Source organism: Myotis daubentonii, chromosome 17 (genome assembly GCF_963259705.1).
Source record: "Myotis daubentonii chromosome 17, mMyoDau2.1, whole genome shotgun sequence".
Classification (NCBI taxonomy): Eukaryota; Metazoa; Chordata; class Mammalia; order Chiroptera; family Vespertilionidae; genus Myotis; species Myotis daubentonii.
The window spans coordinates 38512855-38536651 of NC_081856.1; the positions used below are offsets into that span (position 1 = coordinate 38512855).

General features: G+C 41.4%; 1 protein-coding gene and 2 long non-coding RNA genes across 16 annotated transcripts in view; 1 reads left to right on the forward strand and 2 right to left on the reverse strand.

Moving 5' to 3' along the window:
• OXR1 (oxidation resistance 1) overlaps positions 1-23797 on the reverse strand; it is a 338860-nt gene that overhangs the window by 81146 nt on the left and 233917 nt on the right. Inside the window, exon 1 of one of the 13 annotated variants that reach the window (XM_059671927.1) lies at positions 3167-3308. The exons of 8 other annotated variants lie outside the window; for them this stretch is intronic. In XM_059671927.1, coding sequence (XP_059527910.1) covers positions 3167-3215 — 49 coding nt within the window. In that variant the 5' untranslated portion in view covers positions 3216-3308. Of the gene's footprint in view, positions 1-3016; positions 3309-23797 lie in introns of those variants that run through there. 4 more of the 13 variants (XM_059671925.1, XM_059671924.1, XM_059671922.1 and 1 more) reach the window with 4 other exon arrangements.
• On the forward strand, positions 3192-10190 carry LOC132219619 (uncharacterized). Of its 2 annotated transcripts, XR_009449531.1 has the most exons (4): positions 3192-3206; positions 3847-4071; positions 4756-4922; positions 10018-10190. It is a non-coding gene; the product is annotated as an uncharacterized LOC132219619 (long non-coding RNA). The 2 variants fall into 2 exon arrangements; XR_009449530.1 differs by lacking the exon at positions 3192-3206 and having other exon boundaries at positions 3643-4071.
• On the reverse strand, positions 10849-11370 carry LOC132219620 (uncharacterized). The gene is made up of 2 exons (XR_009449532.1): positions 11228-11370; positions 10849-10979 (listed from the first exon to the last, which is right to left on the reverse strand). It is a non-coding gene; the product is annotated as an uncharacterized LOC132219620 (long non-coding RNA).

Sequence of the window (23797 nt, forward strand, 5' to 3'; positions counted from 1 at the left end):
ATGGTAGGATTAGAGGTGACCTTCTTAACTTTAATCTTTGCAAATTATGATTTCTTTATAATTAGTATGCATCACTTTTACCAAAAAGAATATTTTTCTTATAAAAGATTAGAAGCTAATATATCAAGATTCTATGACACATTCTAATATACCACATTAACAAAACAAGGGATAAAAACAATATAATCCCATCAATAAATATAGAAAAAGCATTTGGTAATATATAAAAACCATTTATGATTAAAACAATCAATAAAATGGGTATAGAAAGAAAGTACCTCGAGATAGTAAGGACCATATATGACAAACCCTCAGCCAGTATCACACTCAATGGTGGAAAACTGAAAGCTTCTCCTCTAAAATCACGACAAGGATCCCCACTCTCAACACTCCTATTCAACACAGTCCTAGCCAGAGCCATCAGGCAAGAATAAGCAATAAAAGGCTTTCACATTGGGAAGAAAGAAGCAAAAGTGTCACTTTTTGCAGATGAAATGATTCTGTATATAGAAAACCTTAAAGATTCCACCCAAGAACTATTAGAAACAATAAACAAATAGTTTAACAAATAAACAAATTGCAAGACACAAAATCAATGTACAAAAATCCAATGCTTTCCTATATACTAACAATGAAACGTCAGAAAATGAAAAGAACAATTCCTTCTGCAATTGCAACCAAAAGAAAATACCTAGGAATAATCTTAACAAAGGATGTGAAGGACCTATATACTAAACACTACAAATCAGTATTAAGAGAAAATGAAAGGACACAATGAAATGGAAAGATATTCTGCATTCATGGATTGGAAGAATCAATCCACTGGCATCTAGTGCGTATAGACCTCAGCCACGTTACCCAAAGCAATATACATATTTAATGCAATCCCCATCAAAATGCCCATGTTACCCAAAGCAATATATATATTTAATGCAATCCCCATCAAAATCCCAATGTAATTTTTTAAAGAAATAGAACAAAAATTATCAGATTAGTATGGAACCACAAAAGATTTCACTGAATATCCAAAGCAATCCTGAGAAAAAAGATTGAAGCTGGAGGTAATCACACTACTTGACTTCAAATTATACTACAGAGCTACGGTTATCAAAACAGCATGGTATTGGCAGAAAAACAGACACACAGACCAATGGAAACGAACTGAGAGTCCCAACATACAGCCAGATGCATATGGGCAAATGAGTTTTGACAAAGGAGCCAAAAACACACCATGGAGAGAAGAAAGTCTCTTCCATAAAGGGTGCTGGGAACATTGGAAAGCCACATGGGGAAGAAGGAAACTTGCAAATCAAAACTACAATGACATACCACCGTACAACTGTTACCATGGCTATTATCAACAAGACAGATAAATAACAAGTGCTGCTGGAGAGGTTGTGGGGAAAAAGGAACCCTCATTCATTGCTTGTGGGAATGTAAACTGGTACAGCCACTATGAAAACCAGGATGGCCAGCATGTCAGCAGTCAGAGCGTCTGCCGGAGCCCCGAAGGGTCTCGGGTTCGATTCCCGGTGAAGGGTACATATCTGGTTCATCCTTATAGTCTGTCAATGGTAAAACGTATCAACATCATTACTACACACAAGTGGTGAGCGGTAAGATCAGTAACAACAAACTGGGTACTAGGGTGCAGCCAATCTACCCGTATGGTAGGGAGTCTGTACAAGAAACACGGCTAGAATGCACAGGTGATTGTCAAGGCCTGGAGGAAGGGCCTGGCTTTTCGAAAGGTGTGCCACAAAGTATTTTAAAACGTGCAATACCTGACTACTTAGTCAGGGGCACTGGCCTCTTTTTCAGCGGTTCTCAACCTGTGGGTCACGACCCCTTTGGGGGTCGAATGACCCTTTCACAGGGGTCGCCTAAGACCACGGGAAAACGCATATATAATTACATATTGTTTTTGTGATTAATCACTATGCTTTAATTACGTTCAATTTGTAACAATGAAATTGGGGGTCACCACAACATGAGGAACTGTATTAAAAGGTCGCGGCATTAGGAAGGTTGAGAACCACTGCTTTAGATCGTTTAAAAAAAAAATATGACAACAGCCAACACAACAATAGCCGCCTGGCGTGAACGAAGCAAAGCTATACCTATTTTTCTGGTCAGATTGGCAAAAAATGTCTCTTTTGGTGTGCCGCGGGATTTTAGCAATTAGTCTGTGTGTGCCACGAGATGAAAAAGGTTGAAAATCACCTGCTTAGAGGAAGCCACCAACATTGGAAAGGTTGCTGTATGCATTGTGCTAATACTTCAACAAGCGCTTTTTAAACATCCATAAGACATCAATCTCATCCCAGGATGACTGATTGTTTTTGGAAAGAATGGCAATAGGCACTACGATGGAAGGACGCTAGCACAGCAGTCACTATAAATGGCAACTGAGAAAAAAAGTTTCTAGGTTCCTTCCACCTCTAGACAACACACACCCTTTTCCAAGTACACGATACAAGAAAAAAAAAAAAAAAAAAGGAAAACAAAAATCCTTGATACTAAATCAACTAGGTTCCAGTTGCTTAAGTTAAGCATTTTCTTTTCTATAGTATTAGTGGTAAGTGCTGAAGTGAACCCTAATAGTGGCAAACATCAAAAAACACTGCCCCAAACCCAAGACAGGTGGGCACAGCGGTCCCCGGGTCTCCCAGAAACGACGGGCGTCATAGTTCCTTTACGATTCATTCACCCCCCGGGGGAGGGGGCAGCGAAGGGGTCGCGCCCTACAAACGCTCGGCGGGGAAGGAAAGCCCCTGGAGGGAAGAAAGCAGGAAGCGGAGCAGGAAGAGGTGCAACGCAGAGGGTGGAAGTGTCCCGTCCCGCGGACCGAGTCCTCCCCTCCCACCCGGGTCCCGGCACACCCGCCCCGGCCCTGCCCCGGCCCCGCGCGCGACCCCTGCCCTCCCCGGCCAGGGCCACACCCCCGCCCGCCGCCTCCCGCAACCCCAGCCGGGTGGGCCACGCCACGCGGGAGGCAAAGGAAGGCTGGGCTCACCAGGTCCCTCCGGGTTGGACGGCGCCGAGAGCCGGCGGGGCGGCGGCCCGCCCCCGGGGTCCCCTTGGGCGGGCTCCCTCAGGTAGTCCTCGAAGCACACCTGCCGGGCCTCGCCGCCGCCCCCGAGCCCCCACAGGCGGAGGGCCGTACCCCGCAGAAGGCGTCCGCCCTTGCCCGTGAACGTGGTCAGGTAGTCCATGTCGCCGCCGCGGGGCCGCGGGGGGCGGAGGGTTTCGCCGGGCCGCCACTCAGTGGGCGCCGGCGCGTCCAACCCGACGCGGGGGCAGGGGCTCCGCGCGCCTCCCGGGGGCGGGGAGGGGAGAGGGCGTCCCCAGCGTGGCCCCGGGACGAACCATCCGGAAACCACGCTCCGGGGGGGTGCAGAAGTTGGACAAAAGTTTTCAAAAGTTTTGAAAAGTTTTTCTTGCTGCTTCCGCACGTCAACGCAGGCGAAAACTAGTTTCTAAATTAGGGACATGCTTCCTAGAACAGACGCGGGGGCTGGAGAGCTAGGACTTTGGAGCAAGTCGGGCTGGTCCTACCCGCCCCCACCCCACCCGCCGGCCCCGATGGAGCGGCCGGCCCCGCCCTCCCCGCCCCGCCCCGCCCCGCCCCGCGCGGCCCGACCGGACTGGCAGGACTGCTGGGCGGGTGGGCGGAGGCCCCGCCTCGGGGCCGGAGGACGGAGCCGGCATGGAAATGGCCCAGGGGAGGCTTTGCTGGAGGTGCGCACACGTCGGGGGCCTAGAGCTGCCTCGGGAAGTGTCTCCGTGGGGAGTCCGTGCGCTGGCGGAGGCGCACCGTCCACAGGAAACTTCTGTCCGTGTTAGGGGCGGGATGGCGAGGAGGAGGCTGGGAAACTTGGTGTGAAGGTAAAGATGCAGGCATCCTTAATGAAAACCAACCCAGAGGGAGAAAATGGGCACGTGGGAAGCACGGCGAGACCATCTTCGTAAAAAATAAAGCGCAAACTGTCACGTTCAAAGTTCGTCGCGGCACGGAGACCTGTTGCTGGAGTTTGACATCCCAGGAATCTGGTCCTGTAAGGCGAGGAGGTAATTGAGGGTTTTGGGGTTCAACCTTTCCCCCCTCTGGGCGGAGAAAGAGCAGTGGCCTTTGACGGGCATTTCCTATTCGATTTGGTTTCCTGTGAGATCTGGTTCTTCTCTCCCGCTCAGGTCTGTTTATACATCTTTCAGGTTTTCTTAAATCTTTTTTTTTTGCTGAACCATTAAACGACTTCCCCCTCACCCCTTTTTTTAATAAACTGTTTGATAGTTTTTATAAACTGTTTTCCCCACCATCACTGTTTTCAGTTGAAATTCTTACTAAGTTGGACAAAAGTTCCCATTCTAACATCACACCACTTTTAAAAAATATATGTTTTATGATTTTTTACAGACAGGAAGGGAAAGGGATAGAGAGTTAGAAACATCAATGAGAGAGAAATATCAATCAGCTGCCTCCTGCACACCCCCTACTGGGGGTGTGCCTGCAACCAAGGTACATGCCCTTGACCTGAATCGAACCCAGGACCCGTCAGTCCGCAGGCTGACGCTCTATCCACTGAGCCAAACAGGTCAGGGCCACACCACTTTTATAGTATACTGAAGGCCCAATGCAGGAAATTCATGCAAGGGGCTCGTTTCTCATAGCCCCAGTTTCGTTAGGAAGATTGTCCGGAAGGACGTCCGGAAGGACGTCAGTCTAATTAGCACATTATGCTTTTATTATTATAGATGTGGTTAAAAATATAACATGTTTGGACTGCACCTCAGAGTGGAATTCACAGCGTTGGTAAGAAAGGACCCAGGAGTATGCATACCCATGCGTTCAGATGGGCTGCTTGGGAAAGCCCTGCTCCAGACTTCCCTCTGCACCTCCTTTGAACCCATTGGGTAGAATGGTAAGTAGCTCCTGTTTTTTCTCTGAAATTTCCATTCCATAAGGAAACATTTACCATGCTCAGCACCACCCCTGCGATCTCAGAGAGGCTCAGTAAGCTTTCAACATCGAATTTCCATGAATTAAATGTAATCCTGATGAACTAAATTGAAATGTTTTTTCTAAGATGTTTTATGTCTTTTTTAAAAAAATATGTTTTTATTAATTTCAGAGAGGGAGGGAGAGGGGGAGAGAGAGAAACATCAATGATAAAAGAGAATCATTGATTGCTGCCTCCTGCACGCCCCCTACTGGGGATCAACCCTGGGATCACACCATGGCCTCCTGGCTCCTTGGTGGAGAAGCTCAACCACTGAGCACACCGGCCAGACAGTGTTTTACTTCTTGAAAGTTGTTTAGTCTGTGATAACCATATTCAAAAGTGTTTCGGGTATTTTATACCTGATTAAATTGGCACTTTTACATCCAACCTTAGCAGGAACCTGTTCAAACCCAGTTTCACAGGCAGTTAATTCATGTGTTTCTGCTTGTTTCAGGGAAATCTAGAGCGGCTAGAGAAAAAAAATGTATAACCTAGATGATTGAGTACTTTACTATTTTTTTACTTAAACTCGGTTAAGCCGTAATGGCTTAAATCATTTTCCTCACATATTCAGCTTGCTTTTATATTCTTAACATTTGTTGTCCGAACCATCACCATTCTGAAATTGACAAATTCATCACTCAAGCTTGTTACGTCTTCTTCTTCCTGACTCGGAAAACCACAGGCCGTCGGTTATGAATACTCACTTTTCTTCCCTTTTTCTCTGCCGTCTACAAGTTCATCTCCATATTTTGTCTCAGAAGGAAGGAATTCCTTACTCCTGTAAATGCCTTTCCTTCTCCAAATTAACACTTATCTGAGTCTGGTGGCTGTGATCTATAACTTGCCAGCCTTATTATTCCTCTATTTTGTAAATTTTTTTCTCGCTCTCCACTCTGGTTCCTTCCTCCTTATCCTCCCTACTTCATTCACATCAACCCCTCCCATCCTTAAAGTTTCCTTATATACCATGCCTGACTCTACCAGTAACCCCTTGCATCATTTTAAAAATACTGTTATTAACGTATGATTTAAAAACCATATAACTCACCTGTTAAAAGTAATTCTACAGTTGATAGTATATTTACAGTTGTTAAACCATCACCAAAATCTAATTTTTGAGCATTTCTATCACCCAGAAAAGAAGTCTGTTACCTATTTGCAGTCACTCCCCATTCTCACCACAACATGTAGGCAACCACTAATCCACTTTCTGTCTCTATGGATCTGCCTTTAATAGACATTTCAAATAAATGGAATCATACAATATCTGGTCTTTAGTGTCTGGCTTCTTTCACTTAGCCTAATTGATACAGCTCATTGATGTAGCATGTATTAGCACTTCATTCCTTTCTATTGCCAAATAATATTCCATTGTATAGTTATATCAAACATTTTATTTATTCATTCATAAATTGATGGACATTTGGATTGTTCCCACTTTTTGGCTATTATGAATAACTAGAGGCCCGGTGCATGAACTCATGCATGGGTGGGGTCCCTCAGCCTAGCCGACGATCAGGGCCAATCGGGGCCATCTCGCCCAGTCCAGATCAGGACTGTGGGAGGTTGGCCGGCTGGGAGGGGGGTGTAGGGACCGCGGAGGTTGGCCAGCCGGCTGGGGGCAGCGGGAGGGACCGCAGGAGGTTGGCCGGCTACGGGAGTTTGGCTGTGGGAGCGCACTAACCACAACGTTCCTGTGTTGAGTATCTGCCCTCTGGTGGTCATTGTGCATCATAGCAACTGGTCGTTCTGGTCGCTTAGGCTTTTATATATAGACTATAGGCCCGGTGCACGAAATTCATGCACTCGGGGGTCTCTCAGCCTGGCCTGCACCCTCTCCCAGTCTGGGAACCCTCAGGGAATGTCTGACGGCTTAGGCCCGATTCCTGAGGGGAGCGGACCTAAGCCGGCAGTCGGACATCTTTAGTGCTGCTGCAGAGGCAGGAGAGGCTCCCACCACTGCCGCTGGGTTCTCCAGCCATGAGCCTAGCTTCTGGATGAGCGGCGCTCCCCCTGTGGGAGCACACTGACCCCCAGGGGGTAGCTCCTGTGTTGAGCATCTGCCCCCTGGTGGCCAGTGCACGTCACAGTGACCAGTCGTTCTGCTATTCGGTCAAGTCAAGTTGCATATTAGCTTTTTATTATATAGGATGTTGCTGTGAATATCTATGTACAAAATCTTTTGTGGATATGTTTTCATTTCCTTCTAGTATATAGAGTGGAATTACTAGTTTTGTTTTTTTTTAAATAACATACTGTAGCCCTATCCGGTTTAACTCAGTGGATAGAGCATCAGCCAGCAAGACTGAAGGGTCCTTGGTGATTCTGGTCAAGGGCATGTACCTGGGGTGGGGGGGGTGGGGGGGGGGAGAAGATTCTGGAAATATACAGAAATTTACAACAACACTGTTAAACTCTTAGACTGAACTGGTCCTGCTAACACACTGTATGATATACAGGCACATGTATTTATGTCTGCTCATTGAGCACTGTATGTGTGTGGCACGAAATCTCCCTGCTTCTAGTTTCTTCGATGCTGCAGCCAGGAAATTCTTAAATCCACAGATCTAACTGTTGCTTTTCCTCTGTTTTGAAAACACTCCTTATTCATAGCAGCCCCTTCCTATTGATAATGAGAATCAGCTGTGGCATGTTTTTTAAAAATGCAAATTCCCCAACTCTACCTCAGAGATCCTGATTACAGGGTTGTAGGGTGGGTTCAGGAACCTGCATTTTTCTATTTTGAAACATGGTTGCAATCTGCTCCTTTATAGTTCTTCCAACTGCTTTTGCATATTTAGTCCACGTGCCTCACACATTAACTTCCGAAATAGGGTCCGGAGACTAGTTTCAGCAAACACTGAGCAGAACTGACAAATGTGTTTTACACTCACATGTGAAGAACGGCCTCTGTATAAAACAGCCAATGTTTTGCACTCCAGATGCCTCTGCCCTTGCCTTAGCAACCAATGATAATACCTATGCCAGACAGTACAGCTGTGAGACTGGGGAGCCATCTCCAACAGCCTGGATCCCTGAGAAGCTATGTGGATCATAGCCCCTCCCCTTAACCATAACCAGAATTGGACATGTACTATGAGCAAGACATAAAAATAAGATAAACACTTACTACAGCAAGCCTTTGAGGTTTGGGTGTTCAGGTAGCAGCATAGCATACACTTAGCCTTCCTTGACTGATAAAAGATTTTTTCAAATGCTTAATTTACATTTACTGTTATCATGTATGTCAAATTAATATACTAAAGATCACCTGATTTATGTTGTCAAGTTAATGCATTTTGTTTTCAGGCTTCTCTTGCCATTTCTATATTCTGACAAGATTTCTTAGATTGCAAGACTCTTCTTTTTATCATTTAAACTACCATGTGAATAAGGATTTTCTTGACATTGTACAACCAAAAGCAAGCAAGCAAGTAAATAACCAACTTATAATAAATAGAATGCTGAGGCACTGATTCTAAAAAGAACCCATCAATTATCTATCACTCCCAGTTTAAAACTTCAGTTTCATTCATATCCACCCAATTATTCTTTCAATAAATGTCTTTATAATCAGAAAACATAAATTTGAACTTGTCAAACACATGCATGCTCATAAAAGTGCCGTTTTTATGTTTTATAAATTGCTTTTCCATAAAACTACATTAGAAAACATTAAAAATAATTGCTTTTCGGAGTCACCAGGAGTAAGTCTCAATTCTCGCTCACATGATGCCCTTAACATATTAATAGTAACTCTATTGAACCTGAGAGGGGCTTTGGTGTTTATCTAGTCCAGCCTCTTATTTTTATTGTTTTGTGAGCCAAGGCCCAGAGAAGTTAAGTGAGTCTCTCAAACGTCACACACTTGAATCAGAACAGAGCCCGAAGAACTCAGGGCTCTCCGACAGGGAGTGCTGCCACGTGAAGTACTCCACCTGAGCACTGAACTGTGTCTCTCTCAATTTACGCAAACATTTGTTGATGTGGCATGATGTCCCATTAAGTGTTATCCAGATGTGAATGCGGGTCAAACTATTTATTTTTGAGATTTCGCTTTCTTATCTGTAAAATCAGAGCAAATAATGCCCACCTTGTTGCTCTATAGGTAACGTTAGGCCCATTGTTTTGGGGCCTTAAATGAACAAATTTAGATTTACTGCCTTCAGATTTCAACCTATACTTCTAGATCAGGATTCAGCAAAGTATGGCCCAAATCCAGCCTGGCACCTGTTTTTTGTATTTGGTTTTACTGGAATATAGCCACACCAGTTCACTTATATATTGTTTATGGCAGCTTCTGGACTACAACAGCAGAAAGGACTAGTGACAGAGACCTGATGACCCAAATGCCTAAAATACTACCTTGCTGTTTTAAAAAAAATTCTGCTGATCTATGTTCTAGATTTTTGAGATCATGTGAAACCACTCTTGATTCTTTCATCTGCACTATCATTCAATATCTCTTTCACTGAGTCACCCTCAAATTTGTCTGTATTCAAGTGTTTCATGAGATATGGGCAAGGAGAGTCACAGGACATAGCACTCGAGACTGCCTTGATGGTTGACAGTGATTACTACTGGCTGGACAGTGATCTGAAGAGCTATGAATCCACTCAATGATACCATCACCCAGTTCTCATTTATCAACAATGTCATGTATTTATCACATGCTTTCCTAATATGCAGAAGATGAGGTACAGATTCCAAGTGGATTCAAGCCTTTGTTATTTCTATCTCCTCCAATTCCATTTCAACTCCATTTTTAAAATTTGAATTATTCATCTAACTACAGTTTTTTGGCAGATTTTGTAGAGATTAGTTAGCTGTCATCAAATCTGATTATTCTTCCTGGGCACACTACATTTCTCAATTTTTTTTTTTCAATTGGGTGCCCAAGTGACTGGTTTTTAGCCAGTGTAAGGCTTGCAAAGGTGATATATGCTACTTTCCAACCTGGCCCACAAGAGCACCCCATTGGCAGCCTTTCATGTTCTCTTTCTTTCCACAGCCAGGAAAAGATGAGCATGGAGACCTGAGGAGCCGTTTATTAAAGATGGCAGAGCCACAAGATAGAAGGAACCTGGGTCCCTGAATCCACTCTTGGAGGAGAGAGACTCACCACCCAGGAACAGCAGTTTCAGATTTGAAAACAAGAAATAAACTTATATTGTATTTAGGCTATTATACATATTTTGATTTTTTTTTGTTATAAAAAGGAGTGTAATTTTCTTTTTTTTTCTTTTTTAAAATATATTTTATTGATTTTTTTTTTTTTTTTTACAGAGAGGAAGGAAGAGGGATAGAGAGTTAGAAACATCAATGAGAGAGAAACATCCATCAGCTGCCTCCTGCACACCCCCTACTGGGGATGTGCCCACAACCAAGGTACATGCCCTTGACCGGAATGGAACCTGGGACCCTTCAGTCCGCATGCTGATGCTCTATCCGCTGAGCCAAACCAGCTAGGGCAGGAGTGTAATTTTCACAAGTACACTGTCAGTCCTATAATATTACTACCAAAGTTTCTGTGATCACACATGAAAATGTACTGATGACTCAGCAAGAGGTTAATAATTCCTGTAAAAAGGATATGTGTGATCTATCCTCACCCATTTTAGCCTACACATTTCCATTGCACACTTTTGTTTTGCATTTTCTAATAGCTCATTCTTCTTGAGAAAAAAGCAAAATAGGCATCACACTTGTTCTGCCTTTTAACAATCTGTTAAACAATGCAGATCTTCCTCAAAAAGAGGACCTCACACTTCCTTCTTATTTGCCTTTATTCTAGGACTTCCCTTTTCACAGAATGATCCTGCTGCAGTTGCTAGTTATGTTACAGTTTTATGCCATCCCCTTACTTGTCCTTGTAATATGCTCTTGCTATTTCAGTCTCTCCTAAGAGCTAACTTCAGAGAACATCTTGTCAAGTCACACTAATTTCTCCCCATTTTGCTTTCTTATTAAAACCTTGACTTCAGCCAAAACCGGTTTGGCTCAGTGGATAGAACATCAGCCTGCGGACTGAAAGATCCCAGGTTCGATTCCGGTCAAGGGCATGTACCTGGGTTGCGGACACATCCCTGGTGGGGGATGTGCAGGAGGCGGCTGGTCGATGTTTCTCTCTTATCGATGTTTCTGACTCTCTATCTCTCTCCCTTCCTCTCTGTGAAAAATCAATAAAATATATTTAAAAACAAAACAAAACAAAAAAAAACCTTGACTTCAGCCTGGCCTGTATGGTTCAGTGGTTGAGCATCAATCCACAAACCAAGAGGTCACCGGTTCGATTCCCGGTCAGGGCACATGCCTGTGTTGCAAGCAGCTGATAGATGATGTTTCTCTCTTGTCAATGTTTCTATCTCCCTTCCTCTCTCTAAAAATCAACGAAAACATTAAAAAAACCTATTCATGACTGACTTCATTTGATTTTTTGGGGGGGGTGGGGGGGGAGGGAATGCTGCTATCTCTCATGTGGACCTTAATTCTAGTCTATGAAATTAAATTTAAATGTCTTGTTTATCATTAGAACATGGCCTGGCACATAGGTATTCAGATAGTATATTTGTTGAATGAATGAATGAATGAATGAATGAATGAATGAATGAATGAATGAATGAAATGTCCAACTTTTCTCAAAAGTTGATTCCAACCCACTTTTCTATAACCCAAGGATCAAATGTAGTTTGAGTTTACTCCCTCTCTTCATTGTTAAGGCATACCAATTATCTGATACTTTTCTCTCAAACAGCTTTGGCTACACATTTTAGGACCTTTTGAAAATCCCAATGCTCAGACCACACTCCAGATCAATGAAATCCTCTCAGAGATAGGATCCACACAGCGTGAGGACACCCCCCAGCCTTTTCAACGTGCAGCCCCAACTGAGAATCACTGCAGGGCTCCTGTTGTTTCCTTAATACAATCTTTCTTGTTAGTGAAAATCGAGTCCAGAGGCCAATAAATATTATGACACCATCTTGTAAGGGATTGCTAGACAGTAATAACAGACATATATCAAGTGTTTACTAGGCCTGGCATTGTACTAAGGGTATTTCATATATTATTTCTTTTAGACCTCACTTCACACTGTGAGGAAGGTTAATGAGCTCTCCTCTGCAAACAAGGTTCCTGGAGTCAGAGAGGTTCAGGAAAGCAACATTGTCAGTCAGGTTAGCCAAGAGTGTCTTGGGTGTTTGCTCATAACTTACTGATACCAATGGCACAGCGGGTTTTTAACCATGGACAGTTTTGCCTCCTAGTAGGGTTACTAGCTAAAATATAGACCTCCCAGTTAAATTTGAATTTCAGACAAACAACAAATAAATGTTTAGTACAAGTCTGTACCGAATGTTGTATGGGATATACATATACCAAAAAGTTACTTGCTGCTATCAGAAAATCAAATTTACCTGGGTGTCCTCTATTTTTACTTGCTAAGTCTGGCAAACCTATCACCAGGGAATATTTACAGATATTATCACTATCAAACTAAGGGTGTGTGTGCTACTGGCATCTAGTAGATTGAGGCCAAGGATTCCGCTTAAGATCCCACAATGCTCAGGACAGCTCTGCAACAAAGAATTGTCCAACTTCAAATGTCGACATTGCCCAGGTTGAGAAACCCAGGTCTAGTAGGTGGGGAAACATTAAGCACTCCTATAACCACATCATGCCTTTGGCTGCTTGTATAGTCTATCTTCAGAAAGCCTTATTTTTATGCCACTTACTGATATATCTTTCTGTGCTTTCTCTTTCAGCCCCACATGTTCACTTATAGCTTCACAATCTATGGGGTCCCAATTAAGACACCCTCTTCTCTGAAGTCATCTTTGCACCAATTTGATTTAGCTGCAATTAGTTCAGAGAAATCTTGGACTGAAAGGAAGGTGTGATGAAAGCCCATATGGCAAATAATGAGATAGCTACCTGCAAAATAGTTTATTGCTAATAGAATGATGCTTTTTTTAGCCAGCAAATCTGTATGTTGTGAATACCATAAGCATGATGGAAGTATTTGATAACTTCTGAAGCTGTATCACTTTGTAGGTGTTTTCTCAAAACTTTAGTAAAAGATGTATTTAAATGAATTTTAACCTCAGTTAGTCTATAGAACATGCATATTAGTTAGTCATGAATAAATCTAAGTACATTTACTTTATAACATGCATACTTTCTAATTTGATTTTGGAACCCGTAAAAAGCATGCTGGTTATTCTTTCAAGTGTTGTGATCAAACATAGGTGTATTTGGTACAAAAAGTTATAACTATTTCTTCAAGATTGGAGCTTAAACATTGAATGATGTGCCACATTTGAATTTCAAAAGATTTGTCTTCCTCAAATGTAACTTTAAACACTCCCTTTAAGTGTTTCTAAAAATTGTTTGCAAGGTAACAGATGTCAATTTTATGTCCTCAAAAGTTAGAGCTTGTGTTACTTTCCAAAGTAAAGATCACTTGCTGTTAAATATATGTACTTCTATTATTTTGAAACAGAGGATTGCTGTGCTTCAAAATCATCACATTCACTACTTATCTCTCCCAAAAAGAAGAGATCATGAATTTTGCATAATATAAAAAGGGCTCTATCCAGAGGTCCACTTGTCCTTAAAGTTTCAATAAGGTTTATCTGCATTAATAAGGGGATAATCATCATGATCATAAAAGTCTAATACACAGTAAATTAAAAAACAATTTAGGTGTCCACAAAATTAAAAATCACGCACGTCTAGCAATGCGGTGTCCTATAGCAGGGAGCCTCTCAGGGGCTTACCCTAAATTAAAGAAGTGCAAGGAACAGCTCCTGAGGGCCAGCAACTCTGATTCAGAGTCAGATGAAAATTCCCTCCACTATCCGATTACTCATTTATTTCTCCTAACACACATGTGTCTAATGGAAAATCTTAAGATGCTCTGGATTATTCCATAAATTCCAAACCAACAGACCCAAATATAGTACCATACAGGAAACACCACTTGTGGTTAAAAGGGGAAGGCTTCTGGAAGCAGATTCCTGCTCATCCACTGACTCACTCTGTAAACATGAGGCACCTACTAAACCAGTCAGGCGTCGGTTGTTCACCTGTGAACAGTATAATGTCTGCATCTGGGGAACGCTGGCTTCGTTTATTGGTCTTTGAGAACCACTCTCGGTTTTCTATAGGAAAGAGCCAGAAATATGAAACACATTCTCACAAATACTGCCACTTAATAACCTATCAAAGTGCTTGGGTTTTTTCTTTTTAATAGCTTAGGGAGTCTCTTTTGCTCCTCTTTCCAGAAAAAGAAAAAAAGATATGCTTTGTAATGGGTAAGTACATTAAGGGTTTATGTGGTGTTGAAAGGAATTCCTTTGTATATGACAAATATACACCAGCTTAAAGAGTTTCCTATTGATCACATAACATCAAAAGGCCTTAGTCTGCAATTACCAGCATAGACTCTCAACAGAGTAAGATGAGCACAGGACTCTGTTAAATACCTGATGAGGATGAGCAGGTAGCTCAGCATTCCATCCGTCAACCATCATAGGGAATTACCAGTGAAGAATGCATGAGAGGAAAATGGGGATAACCAGAGGCACCATTTACCACTCTTTCTTTTTTTAAAACATAATGAAGGCATTAAATCTAAGATCAATGACCCATAATATTCACAAAATATAACATCTACCATAGAATGCTTTTTTATAAGGGAGTTGACAGATTTTTTTAAGTCTTCTGGCTTTTTTCCCCCTAGACCTAACCCCCCCCCTTTTTTTTTATCAGCGTGGATACCCTTTCTCACTAAACATTTTAAAATTAAATTTGTTGGGGTGACATTGGTCAGCATGAAAATATACGTTTCAGGTGTGGGTTTCTATGTTACAAGACCTGTATATTGCACCATGTGCCCACCACCCAAAGCCAGATCTTCTCCTCTCACCATATGTTAGGATCCCCTTTATCCCCCATCCCTGTCTTCTGGCTTTTACCAGGACTATATCTAAAATTGCCCCCATTTTTATCCTATTTTTAAAATCCTTTGCAGAAAGATTCCCCAATATCCTGTTAAATGATTAAGCCTTTAAAATTTTTTTTTTTTACTATAAGAAACCTCTTTCTTTTAGTTATTTAAAAAATTTGTACTTAAAAAACTTCTAGCTCATTTCCTTTGGTATTTAAAAAAGTTATAAAAATTCAAACATACTTAAAAGTAGATAGAAGAATAGCATGGCTGTCATACAGATTCAACAATTTTCAAGATTTTGCCACATTTGTTATTTTCTTTGCCAAAACTTTTTAAAGCAAATCAAAGACATTATTTTACCCCAATATGCTTCAGTATACACGTCTAAATTTTAAAAGATTGGGACATTCATCATTAACCGTTGGGTGCCATTACCACACCTAATGAAATCAGTACTCATTCCTTTGTAGAATTCAAAACGTAGTCCATGCCCAATCTCCCCAATAGGTAAAAATGTCTCTTTGCACTTGGCTTGTTGAATCATGATAAAACAAGGACTACATATTACAATTGGTTAAGTCTCTGGGCATCTAGACCAGTGTTCCTCCAACTCTAATGTGCAAATGAATCATTTGGGGATTTTAATATTCAATAGGGTCTGGGGCAAGACCTGAGATATTACCTGTCTAACAGTCTCCCAGGTGGTGCCAATATTGCTGGATGCAAAGGAGACCACACTTGGAGCAGTAAGGTCTTAGCAAAGGCCCCACTGGTTTTTGTTTATTTGTTTGTTTGTTTTAGCACACCATGGCTTAATGCAGAAACAATCAGTGATCCTGGGCTACATCCCATGGACTGGATTTCCATGTTTGTTTCTGTGTGATATTATTTTCCTTGTTCTTCCATTACCCTTACCTTCTCTAAATAATGTTAACTCAAAATACTTGAATAGATTTAACCTTACGTTTTGGTAGGAATATCTTAAGAAGTGTTCTGTGATTCAAATAACTATTCAATCGGCATGACTATCATTTGTGTTATGGTGCCTGTCATGTTAAAGAGCTGGCTCTTTAGCATTAGATTTCTACGATTTATCTTCTCCAGCAACTACTACTTATAAGACCTTGGACAAGTTAATTTCCCCCAAGCCTCAGTTTTGTCATCTGTCAGATGGGCATAAGAATAGTATCTATCTAACAGAGTAACTGAAGAATGGCATGTGGCAAGTATCCAATAAATACAAGCTATTATTGTTATTGATTTTGTAATCCTTTTCCTCTAAATTAAATATTTTAGTTTCTGGGACTTTTCTTCTAAGTCCTTAAACTAACTTTTCACTTCTTTGTTCATTTTGAAGGAGCATGCCATTCATTCATGAAAATCCTATATAGATTATCTAGCCTTTTCATGTGTTATCATTAACAAAGACATGTTTTGATATAAAGACTGGGGTTTCATCAGAGAGTAAATCTTCAGGAGATTACTGAAGTTGAGCTGATGCAGCACTTAATATTTCCTTATCTTTTAAAAATAGGCTTCTGAAGTTTGGAGAAAATCCCCAAATTAAACTTGATACTTTGAGAAATCTAAGTGTCTAGGGAAGGAAGTCTCAGGCAATCCAAAACAGTACAGTGCATTCTGAATTTATTTTATGATTAACTATATGAGCATAGCACATGATTTATATGAACAAGAAGTCTGCAATTGTAAGTTGAAGCCATGACTTGTAAATTACTCCTTTACTTATAATAAGTTCTGTCAGCACAGAGTAACTTAGAGTCATTTTTCATAACAAGCAAGTGCTGGCCCAGATGATCAGAGCCAAAAATACATTAGGCAACCAGCCCAACATTATTCTACACTTTGCTCTTCTTATCCTTGTAAGCTTGAATTTCTCAGATGTCTTTCCTATCTATAATAATAAAAGTGTAATAGGCTAATTAGACCGGACAGCCAAACAACCTTCCGGACGTCCTTCTGGATGAAGCCACGTCAGCGGGGGCCAAGGCAGAGGTGGTTAGGGGCAATCAGGCAGACAAGTGGTTAGGGGTGATCAGGCAGACAGGTGAGCGGTTAGGAGCCAGCAGTCCCGGATTGCGAGATGGATGTCAGACTGCCAGTTTAGGCCCGATCCTGGATGGACATCCCCCAAGGGGTCCCAGATTGTGAGGGTGCAGGCCGGGCTGAGGGACCACCCGCCCCATGCACGAATTTTATGCACCAGGCCTCTAGTGAGAATATAAATATACTAGAGGTCCAATGCACAAAATTTGTGCACGGGGCTCGGCCCTCGCACCCCCTGCTGCCTTGCAGCCCCACCCACTGGTTGTTCTGGGAGGTCATCCAGAAAGTCGTTCCATCATCAGGTCTAATTAGCATATTAGCTCTTTATTATATAGGATTTGTTTCAGAGATGTAGTCTGTTAGTTTAAAGAGATGGAGATTAAGATAAGAAGGTAGAATTGGCAGAGTACTAGGACCATAACAAAATAATTGAAGGGAATAGTTTGAAAGGCAATTACTTTTGAAGAGTTACTTCCAAGACAGCCATATGGTAACAGAAGAGTAGTGATATTACCATAATTTTACTATTATGCACTGTTTTGGAATCATAGGGTATTTACATGTCAAGCAAGTAAAGAATAACTGGCAACCATATGGTAAGACTACAAAATTATAGCTAACAAAAAAAGGCAGCAAACATTTAAATGAACAAAAAAGAGTGATGTACCTTCCCACTTTTAAACCTAATGTCACCTAAAACCTAAATCAAGATCAGTAAAAAATAAGCATTAGTTAACAAGGACAACCTATCTATTATCAGATAATAGAGCATTTCATTTGACATTTTTTAGTTCCAGACACTTGACTACATTTAGCCTGAAATTATTGATTAAAAGCCGAACATAAAAAGGAATTAGATGGAATAAGAGTATCCAGAAATAAAGTAGCATTTTACAAACATATTTAGATTTTAAGCCTTAGCAGTTTCTCAAAATTCATCCATAAAAAGATAAAAGGCACAGAAAATGTGTTATATAATCAATCACTCCAAAAATGGATGCCCTTGCAAAGCTAGGTGTATACTTATGTGATACTACTTGAAGGTAGTATCTGTTTTCACATTAAGTATAAAGAACACTGTTTTTCTCCCCAAAACTTTTATTAAAACCTGAAGGGTATGTCTAATTGGATCATTTTATATCGTTCTTCAATCTTAATATTTGCAAGATCCAAATCTCCTAGGAAACCTTCTGCCTTCCATCCTATATTTAGGTCTAGGGAACATATCGATAATATATTCTCAATGAGTATAGAAATCTTCTGTCTTTTTGTCTAGGCCAAGAACTAAAATGTTCCCAGTGCCACTTGCTCTATATAGTATATAGCATAATTTTTGCACTGTATCCAGATGAGGGGTGCATCTATACTAATAAAACGGTAATATGCTACTTAGGGCAGACATCTTCTGGACATCCATCCAGACATCCATCCGGACAAAGCCATAGCGGCTGTGAGGCCCGGGTCTCAGGCAGCCATGAGCCCTGGCGATTGTGAGGCCCAGGGCTCTGGCCTCGCAGCCGTGAACTGCCGTGGCTGGCAGTGGCAGCAGCAGCGGGGTGATGGGGGCGGTTCCTTCCCCTGGTCAGCCCAGTCGCACCGTCAGTAGGACATCCCCTGAGGGCTCCTGGACTGTGAGAGAGGGTAGGCTGGGCTGAGGGACCCCCTCCAGTGCACCAATTTTTCGTGCACCGGGCCTCTAGTAAGTATATAAGGTTATAATAAAGCAGACACGGCAATTTTCTCAGAACAGAGGACTAAAGCTTTACCGAAGGGAATTTGCTTAAAGGATGTTGATTAAATCACTGTATCTGTCATATGTTCCTCAAGAAATTTGTGTTGAAAATCGTTGAACATTTGGAAGTTCTTCTTCAAATCAAATATTTCTTAGTATACTGGTTATGATCTTTTATGGCATGACCTAGCTCATTCCTGACACACAGTATTTGTGGCACACAACAATAAATATTTGTTGAACAAATTAAATGAATACAGAACATAATGAAGGCATATTACATGTCCACTAAGTGCTCTCAATGTAGACTCGCATCAATCAAGTTGCCTACCTTTTACAATTCAATTTATAACTACTTAAAAATTAAAGCCACAAAGTATTCTGATAGAGTTTGTGTGCCAAAAAAGACTAATAGACAAATGCAAAGGGAAATACATAAACAATTCAAGGCGTGATTATTTCTGGAGACACTTAATTTGCCTTCTTAATTTCATGTTCCATCCATAAGCATATAAAACACAATTGGTTCACATCCTCACATAACATTACAAGAGTCACTATAAAATAGTTGTGAGAGTTTAGAAAACATCAGATTGTAATTGTGTATGTGTGAAATCCAGTCTAAAAAACTTCAAACACTTCCATAATCTCCCTCATTTCTTACCACTCATCCATTCATCCTCCCTGTCTCTCATTACTGAATATTTGAGATGTTTAATCAGTATTTTCTCCTCCTCCCATGGTTTCCATGCCTGATAGCCCTTTCCCTTGGTCCAGAAGCATCTCTCTTGCTCTGTGGACACTGTATTGTATTCTTTAGGCTTCACATATGAGGTCTACCCTCACTTCTTACAAAAAAGGAAAATCCCTTAACGGGAACTGATATAATCTTTTCTTGAGCATAATATACAGATTATTCCAGCAATTTCCATTGAACTGTCCTGTCTGTTCACTGAATATTGGTATAGCTGTGATCCATATATAAGCAAGAGGCCTATTGATCTCTCCAGCTCTATCCACTGTGCCCCACACTCATACGGTAGCTACCAAAAGAAACAAAACAGTCTACTGGGCTAAAAATAAAAGAAACCTCTGGGTAGTGATCTCAAATATTTGAATGAAATAAGTACCTTACTAATTTTATATCTATCTGACTCTTAGGAGACAGGCTGTTTCAAATTAATTAGTCGCGTAGCTAAAGAGTTATGTTGTTACTGATATCTTTAATTGCTATTTGGCTCTTTCTGAATCTGGATCTACAAGAGAAGGCAATTGTATGGATGACTTCAAGATATGAGCTAGCTGATCTCTGATTTTTAACTTTAAATTACATGAAATAGTCTTGAAAGAAAATGTTTTAGCACATTATTCTATTGGAAAATGCATTTCTACATAGAACACTGACTGCCTGACAAAGGATAAAATTGTTTTTTAACTAGAAAAGTCTAAAGTTCTTATAATCTTCAATAAAAAAAACAGTGTGACACCATTTGTTTGACTTTAAAAATTCAACCTCCCACCGCCACCTCTTGGTTTGAAAACAAACAAACAAAAATATTTCCTACTCCACACTAGGGATTTCCAGATAGAAATGTTGTCACTATCTTGTCCTTATAACTGACATCTCTGGCCCAACCTTCAAGATGCTCTGAGACCACAGGTGGGTTGCACTATGACTGTTCAAATGGCAAGAGTTCATACAGTTCATAGACTACACGAATAACTTGTAATTGGTATATTTTAAGGCTAAGTTATTATTACCCATTGGGATATTTTTAAATTAAAAAAATATTTTTTTGATTTCAGAGAGGAAAGGAGAGGGAGAGAGAGATAGAAACATCAGTGATGAGAGAGAATCATTGATCGGCTACCTCCTGCATAACCCCTAACTGGGATCGAGTCTGCAACCCAGGAATGTGCCCAGACCAGGAATCAAAGTGTGGTCCTCCTGGTTCATAGGTCGACACTCAACCACTGAGCCACACCAGCTGGGCCCACTGGGATATTTTTTAGATGCCCAACATGAACTTGTAGATGATTTATGCTTATTCTACTCTCACTGATGACCAGAGAAGTGAAAATTATACATTAGAGCAGTGGTTCTCAACCTTCTGGCCCTTTAAATACAGTTCCTCATGTTGTGACCCAACCATAAAATTATTTTTGTTGCTACTTCATAACTGTAATGTTGCTACTATTATGAATCGTAATGTAAATATCTGATATGCAGGATGGTCTTAGGTGACCATCCTGTGAAAGGGTCGTTCGACCACCAAAGGGGTCGCGACCCACAGGTTGAGAACTGCTGCATTAGAGTCTCCTTTGATATATACAACCACTTCCTTGCTATTGCCTCCTTAATAAAGTCATCTTATGTTATATACTAACTAGAGGCCCGGTGCATGAAATTCATGCATGGGTAGGGTCCCTAGGCCTGGCTGGTTATCAGGGCCAATCTGTAGGGCGACCAGCAGGGCGATCGGGGGGCCACCGCTGGCACCCACCTTGGCTGGCCCGGTGCCGCCTGCTTGCTTTCCCCACCCCCCATTGCCACTGCCAGTTGGGGCCTGTGGGCTGGGGGCAGCTCCTGCATTGAGCGTCTGCTTCTGGTGATCAGTGCATGTGATAGCAACTGGTCGTTTCGTGGTTTGGTCGATTTGCATATTAGGCTTTTATTATATAAGATGTGGGGAAGCACGGGTCTTGGTTGGAAAGTTTGTAAGGAGGGCATTCCAAAAATATGAGTGGGCTGAAGGCGGCCCACCCTGTTTATTGGAATTCTGATTTAGGGGAGTGCTGAAGGCAGCGCCCCTAATTATTCCTTGACCTTTCCAAACAAGTCTGTGCATGTGTAGACCCTCGGGTGTTTACTGCAATCCTTATGCTTAATGATTAAAGGACATTGCATACACATGTGTCCTTCCAAGATTACTTACCCTACTGATTGTATCTAAAAGATAAACTTTATCTCAAACTGCTGTTACAATAAAAGCCTGAAGAGGCAGGTGATTGAGGCTCTCTGGTTCCTTTAGCCAGGCAGTCCTTTAGCCCTCTCTTTCACAGTAAACACTGTGTCAGAGTAACCATTCATCTGTCGCTCAGGGTCTGCTGGTCAGCCCCAGCAATTACTAATTGACCTTTTCAATTTGCTAAACCCTCATTAATTTCTCCTAATCAATGCTGGAGTAGGTGGGGACCAGGAAGTTAAGATAGAGCAGATATTCATAGCCATTTTATAAATAAGAAAAAGATGATTGCAATGAGCAGAAGTCTATTAAAGCTTTCTCAAAAAGGTTTTGCTGCCCTAACCGGTTTGGCTCAGTGGATAGAGCATCGGCCTGCATACTCAAGGGTCCCGGGTTCGATTCCAGTCAAGGGCATGTACCTTGGTTGCGGGCACATCCCCAGTGGGGAGTGTGCAGGAGGCAGCTGGTCGATGTTTCTCTCTCATCAATGTTTCTAACTCTCTAACCCTCTCCCTTCCTCTCTGTAAAAAATCAATAAAATATATATTTTTAAAAAAACAGGATTTGCTTCAGTGATACAGGTGTCATTCCTTTCTGCCTCTGTGTTCCTCTGATCTGGAAAATGGATGTGATGGCAAGAGCTACAGCAGCTCTCTTAGAACCATGAGGAAAAGGCTAAGAAAATTTTAGAGAGACCCCAGCCTTGACATCCTGAACCTATACCAGTGACTGCCTACTTCTGGACTTCTTTCCATAAAAGAAAAATAAAGCTTTATGTGTTCAGGTAACTACAATTAGGGGCCTTTTCTCACAGACCAATGCAATTCTTCACTATTAGAGTAGGAACCTGAATTTAGATTCTCAGGTTCCAGCTCTGTCATCTTTCATAACTGTTTTAGATTATGTTGTCTGCTAATTCCTAGAGTATCAATTTGACTTCTTACTCCTAGCATTCATGAGACACTGTACTCATCAAGTCCTAGATAATGGAAAAAATGGTAGTATCACATCTTGGATTTTATTTTATTTTATTGAATTTTTATAAGACTTGAGCCAAACTGATGATATATTCCCAGAAGCAAGATCTCAAATGCTCCCTCATTTTGGATTTTAAATGGTTGCCTCTATAGCCTTAAGCAGAAAACTAAAGTAGCTAAAAGCTCTATTTAGCATTTCTCACTATTTTTTAAAATATACTTTATTGATTTTTTACAGAGAGGAAGGGAGAGGGATAGAGAATTAGAAACATCAATGAGAGAGAAACATCCATCAGCTGCCTCCTGCACACCCCCCACTGGGGATGTGCCCACAACTGAGGTACATGCCCTTGACCGGAATTGAACCTGGGACCCTTCAGTCCACAAGCCAACGCTCCCACTGAGCCAAACCGGTGAGGGCACTATTTTTTTTTTTTAAATGAGCTTCTTTAGCCTCCTGGCATTCAGTACTCTTTGGAATCTACTATCAATTCTTATCACCAATCAAAGCTGATATGATGAGCCCTTGACTGGGTAGCTCAGTTGGTTAGAGCACCGTCATGTTATGCCAAAGTTGTGGGTTCGATTCTCTGGGCAGGGCACATATAAGAATCGACCAATGAATGCATAAATAAGTGAAACAAATCTATGTTTCTCTCACGCCCTCTCTTTCTAACATCAATAAATAAAAATTTGTAAAAAGCTGATATGAGAGGAGAAATGTAGAATTACTATAACTGAAGTAATTTATGGGGATGTAAATATCATTTTAAGAGGGTGTTTGCATTGTGTCATAGGGACCTATAAATTCAGTTGAACCCCTAAGATGTGTGAGTGAGGGGTTTGATGGCACTCCTCATCTAATCTAAGCAGCTAGTCCTCTCTCCAACTCAGCCCCTTAAACTTCCTCACACGCCCTCCGCTCCCATGCAGCAAAGGTGGCAACTCAGCATACAACAGCGATTTGGTGCTCATTGTGAAAATTTCGAAACCCTAGAATTCAGAGAATGCTAGACATAGGGGAGGCAAGGAATGAGTTTTTGACCATTCTCTATACATTTAAAAAATATCCTTAGTAGATACTTTAGCGACAAAATATG